At 40.3% G+C, this 6153-nt stretch overlaps 1 protein-coding gene across 1 annotated transcript; it reads right to left on the bottom strand.

Annotated features, from left to right (window-relative positions):
- Window positions 1-945: 945 nt before the first annotated feature.
- uchl1 (ubiquitin carboxyl-terminal esterase L1 (ubiquitin thiolesterase)) lies at window positions 946-5681 on the bottom strand (the record flags this gene model as incomplete). Its single annotated transcript, XM_079159932.1, has 9 exons — window positions 946-1978; window positions 2895-2953; window positions 3039-3108; window positions 3477-3524; window positions 3971-4056; window positions 4368-4509; window positions 5085-5213; window positions 5542-5553; window positions 5649-5681. 9 exons carry the CDS (start codon window positions 5679-5681, stop codon window positions 1895-1897), a joined length of 663 nt encoding a protein of 220 aa, XP_079016058.1. The 3' UTR covers window positions 946-1894.
- Between the last annotated feature and the right edge of the window lie 472 nt (window positions 5682-6153).

The raw sequence follows: 6153 nt of genomic DNA, 5'->3' as shown, positions 1-6153 counted from the left end.
GGCCTTCAAACCCTATAAGGACGTTTTTAATTTAGTCAATTAATTAACGTTATTAATTTAGTGTTAATACCTTTATTATTTCAGTTGATATTGTACATCTATTCCAAAAAATAATTGTGTTTAGTCAAATTACCACAAACTAACATAGTAAACCTGAGCAAAATGTAAAGAAGCTGCCATCTACAGTGTGTGCTGTGTAGCTGGTGGGTAATTAAAGAAACACAATATCTATTTACTCTTTTTCTTGTGGAGAAATAATTGGTTGACCTTTAAGTGGATACATATAAAATAAAGATAGATCTATAGATAGAATTATCTACAAAGTGCACGTTCCTCAGAGCATAATGTTAACTCCAACAGGATGCTAAAACCCACCAAAATGGCCTTACTGACCTCAAATATAGCTACAGCCCTGCCTTTAAGTTGCTATAACAAAGGAGTAGGCCTAAACTCATACAAACTGTATTTATTATTTCAGACTGGTTTGGCAGTCGTCAGTAATCAGTGTGGTTGATAATAAATGCGTGCACAAGATTTTGGTATACATCTATGCCTTTTCACAATCGCTTTTGTCTTTATCAAAGCAGAATCCTGTCATTTAAACCAAAACACTGTACCTGCTGTTATGCAACACAGATAAAAAAGGTATTGTGTCGATACCCACAGTGACGAGTGGACTGACCACACAATCCATCGACAACTCTGTGGTCCCACACCTCCCGTTTCATCTCTTTACAGGATGAGCCCCAAACTGTGAGAGCCACAGGACATCAACCACTTCATCACCTCATGTGACAGAAGAATGAATGGGCAGTCGGCTAAAATGCAGACTGGTGTTTTGTTTTGTTTTGGGGGGGGGGGGGGGGGGGGGGGGTCAAGTGAGGGCTATAGACGAGTCAGTTTTAAAGCAAGAGCCAGAAAGACACATGTAAGTCTAATGGTTGCTTTATTGAATTCCCACAACTGCTTCACCAACAGAACTACAGCAACATAGTATTTGGAAGGTGCATAAAAGGTAAACAATTAGTGCACAGCCTAGACATACAGTACTATCACCCTGCACTGCACAACAACAACCCAACATAGAGCAGCACTGTATTTTAAACGGTCCGTATCGTGTTTGGACATTTTGTATTTGCTGTGTTTAAGTTGCACACTAATAGTGTATTTTGACTATTTGTAGATGAAGTGAAAATCCATCGTCATAAAAAACAAAGTGCAGAGATATTTCAACTGTATTCATTTCTGAAAACAAACTACTGAAATCCAAAACTATCATCTTGCACTTTAAAATTCAAACTTCTCAAAGAAAACGTCAGTTTTTCAAAAAGGCCGCCACTCAAAAGGTTGTGTGTATTCTCCGAACAATGGTTAAATTATTCCTACGGACACATTTGGGCTGTTCTGAGGAATGTCAGATCTTTATAAACTCAAACCACACAGCAACTGAAGGCGTTCTGGGAAAAACATGTCGCCACACAAGTTTTCGGCCTTTTCCTTCTCACTCTTCTGTAATCTATTTACTGGCACAAAAGGTATTTAAGCATCAGGTTTTTGACTTTGACACGGATACATAAAATAAAACAAATCTGCAAAACAGACAAATGCACACAAGCAGTGGCGAGATCTGACCTCATGTTTTCCCATTGCTGAATGATATCACATAAAACAGACAAGCTTATATCAGTTTGTGTCAGCAGAACAAAAGGGTTTGATGGCGAGTTTGTGTTCATGTGTGCTTTGTTCATGAGATGAAAGAACAGTATGTGGCAACAATGTGTGCTTTATAGTGCATAGTGTCTGCAGATGTGTGGGTTCACAGGTTGTTCTGGGTGCCTGCTCATTGTGTTTGCCATGTGAATGCTTCAGGACATTGTGGTTTCCTACCGAATATCTAACTGTGACAAAGAGCCACCGCGGAGAAGCGGACCTCGCCTTGCTCCCTCTCCATGAATCCACGGCACACTTTGGATGCATCCTGTGGCAAGCATGACAAAGGAGAAAGAAGAAAAGTAGATTTACTGTGTAACACTTTTACTAAGTTGCATCAAGTTAGTTTGCTCCATTAACGTAAACTAGAAATACTGCACTTTTTAAACTACATTGCATTTCTGACATCTGAGGTTACTAGCGGAGGAAAGGCTAAAAGTCGTATACTCCCCAGTAGGGCTGGACAATAGCATGAAAATATCAATACTGTAATATGAGGCTTGTTAAAATGGGGCTGTATTCATATAGCTTGTATACACAGTAGCACCTTCAGTAGTCCCCAAAATATTGTAACATTTGGTCAAAATTATTACATGATAATTTGGTTTTTGCCAACATTGCCCACTCACAGTGGACTTGTGAATGCAGCTCTTCTACTAGAGAATAATCAATGTAATCTTACTTCAGGATAGTAGTTTATCACAACATTTAATGTTGTATTTCAGTAATGCATGTAGAGCCCTCTTGTGGTAGTTTCATGTGACAATCCTACAGACCTGACCCTCCATGACTTCCATAGCATATCCGTAACCTGGGACGAAACGCATTTGGTTTTATCACAGTCATCTTCCTTATGCTCTTCCTAGATAGCTTAAGTTATGAATCTAATATCTAACAAACAGACCTGACGTTCACAGCTTACAGTGGCGGTTAAAGTATAAGGTGAAACATAACACTGCTTAAGTTTTAAATATCCTTTATGATCCCTATTGGACATTTGAGAGTGTGCATTAGCAAAGTTTATTGATTGAATCAAGACACTTGGGAACGGCCACTCCCTTTTCCAGTTCATACCACCATGACTCACCACAGACAGAGTGCTGAAAGAAACTTGACCAACAATCCTGTTTCAACATTTACAGAATGGACATCAGCTGTGAAAGAATAACCATAGTTGTACCTACCGTTATGAATGACTCCTCTTTGGTAGCGCCGTGCTTCACTGGTCCATTCATTCTCCCATCTTAGGAACAAATAAGATTATAAAGATAAGAATCCACAACATGGAAACACATACAGGAATGTACACAATGAGTCGACGCGCTTACCAAATTCATAAAGTTGGCCATTTGCATTGACAAAGGCGATAAAGTGGAAGTTCACTTTATCGGCTTCCGGCTGCGGAAGTTCAGGTGGGAAGAATTAATATTCAGAGTAAATACTGTGATACAAAAAGGCTTCAGAAAAGAAAAATAAATTCAATGATGCTAGTTTTTAACCGACTCACCAACTAAGAGAGCGCTCACACATGGGCTATCAGGAGTTAAAGAATGTGCATATAAACCAACAGAAAGGTGAAACTGAACTTTTTTTGTCTGGTAATTAATCAACGTAACTCAGTTTTATACTTAAAGTGTATGGAAATACACTGCAGACTGGAGTCTCATATGATTGAATCAAATGCGGGTTGACATACTTCCATCTACTATCACAAAGGGGAATATGATGTAAACCATTAGCATGGATATTGTGGTGAAGTATCTTACCCTACACTGGCCCTGCACTGCAACCTCATTGTGAACCTCCCAGATCGCCTGGAGAAGAAAAATTCAGAACATGTCAGTTTAATACTGCTAAAACAAAATCAGGTGTGAAGACATATTCTTAATAGTACATTCTGTAATAATCAGCTATCAAGGGTCCTTTAGAGTGACAGATTTAGTGGTGTGTGGCACCCCCAAGTGGGTAAAACAAAACATGTAGGTTATGCATAACAGAAATTAGGTGTTTATACAAGTTTTTAAATGTAATGGCATTACATTTTAAGTTCTTATTTAAAATGTCAGCTATCGCTTATATTTCTATACAAGACAGTAACCATATACGGCCTCAGGTCATTAGCTCATAGACAATTAAATCTCACAGATACCATAAAAGATATTTTAGCCTCTGTTGATTTGTTTTCCCACTTTATGGAACAGCTGGATCTCCTTTCTTTAAAGATCAATAAACATAACACAAAGCAGCTTCAGTTTCTTACCTGGTTCTTCTCCAGATATTTGGCACGGTCATCAGCAGACATCTTTGCAGTCTCATCTAGAAACTTCTTCAGGGCAGAGCCACTATCTGAAAAGACCCAAACATTAAGGTAATCAGAAATTAATATGCCATTCATTCGCATTCAAATATCCTGAATAACAAGCTGCCAGACTAAATAACTGCAACGGCAATCATCAGTGAAAGTTCTATGAAGCACTTGTTATGGTCTAATTTTTCAGCCACAGAAAACAAATAATGTGCATTAAAAGTAATGTATGGGTTGTAATTTGAAATAACGACAGCAAGATATCTCGGCACTGTGAATAGAAACTGCTGTGTCATTGATACAGACTAACTGTGCTTACTATGCTACCAGTGCTCGTTTGATCCGCACTCACCAAATGTCATTTTGCTTTTGTTGTTGGCCACAGCATGCAGCAGGGCGATAGTGCCACAGGAGTTGGCTGCCGTCTGCTTCAGGAAATAAACATCAGAGCCTCCTGAAACCTTGTCTGCCTGCTGCTCCCTAAAAGACTCATGCTGCAACACACACGGATAAGAGCACGGTCATGGTTCTCAGATTGAGCTTCGTCATGATCAACTGCCCACATGAACACAGTGCGCAGTCATTTATGTCACTTTAAATGTTTATGTGGATACGGTCAACATTGGAAATGGCAATCAACCAAAATATAGAAATGTTGACTTATAACTCATGTCATTAAAAAAGCATTATGGTAATCGTGACCTCTTGGGAACTGCGATGGCCATTTTTCACAATCATCTGATATATTTTAGGTTAAATTCATTGTTGCTTTATTTTGGCTGTTGACCCTGGGGATGTGGTCTGGATCCCAGGCTCACAATACAAGCACATATGAGAATGATAGTCTAAGTATAACAGGATAACTGGACCTTATATTGTTATCCTTGCTTCCATCCCAGTCTCCCCCTATTCTACCAATCACATAACAATAGAGCTCGTACTCCCCTCTGCATCCATGCCCTCCCTGCACCTCGATATGACCCCACCCCAGACAGCCTACATCAGTGGCTCACCCCACCCTTCCATTTCCAGGAAGTAGTCTCAACCGCCATCGAACCTATTATTGTACCTTTTGTGTCAGTGGGAAGAGCAGCATCAAGGCACAGCATGGTTTAGGGACGGAGGAGAGTTGCTCCCCCTCCAGACCCAGCACGTCAACGAAGCGCCAGCTATCACCCACGCCTAGCTTGCTCATTATCTGAAAACACACAAGACAATAAACAAAAACACGAGGACCTAAATGCATGTGGAACAGCTGAGGTCTTGACATATAAATGATGCCTCCACTCCTTAAGGTGTTGAAGGATGCTGCGTTGTGTTGGTCCAGCAGGGCCACACCCTTTAACCTAGACACTGGGCTGGGGATGATGCTGTCGCAGGGCATGGTGTCTTTTTTTTTACCGGTTTTAACGGTTTAACTGCCCCTCACATCTAGCTAGCTACTGTAAAACTTACCTGACAGTAGAATCAAGCAGTTAACGTTACCAACACGTCGCCATTGCTTAGTTAGCTTAACCGTTACTCACCTTGTTCAGCATCTGAAACGACATAAACAAGAGGCCACAGGTGAGTTTGCGGTTTGAAAACGTTACGGTGTTAAAAAGTTAACAAACCAAAGTTATTCCCCTCCCACCTCGGGGTTGATCTCCATTGGGGTCCACTCCATTTTTGCACTGTTTCGGCGTGACTCCGCGTGTTGTGTGTATGTGGGTGAGCTTCCTTTGCCGGTTTGTAGCCGTCAGTTGAAGTTACAGCGCGTGCCCATATTTTATGCTGCCGGTCATACCACTTACCGGCAGACAGGGGGGTGTCCTCGATCAACTAACTGGTGATGTTCCATATTTAAAAGGCCTTCTGAGAAATATCAAAGGGATTTTAAATGCTAGGTTTTTGTTGCTACATATCTATTTATGTAGCAACATCCCAGATGAGTTATTTCCTTCTTCATTAAAAAAAACAAGTTAGATCACACCGCTAAATGTGAGATCACTCTGGTCAAACCAGTTCTTTCGAGAAGCAAACATGTACAACCCTAATCACTCCCAATCAACAATGGTTCTTGCCAATGAGTTTATGAGAATATTTTTTTTATCATCTATTTTATTGTGTGCACAATCACATGTGTGCACAGATCACAT

Source organism: Pholis gunnellus (genome assembly GCF_910591455.1).
Source record: "Pholis gunnellus genome assembly, chromosome: 5".
Taxonomy (NCBI): domain Eukaryota; kingdom Metazoa; phylum Chordata; class Actinopteri; order Perciformes; family Pholidae; genus Pholis; species Pholis gunnellus.
The sequence above is the reverse complement of the archived record's forward strand: the minus strand, read 5'-3'. Positions and strand labels throughout refer to the sequence as shown.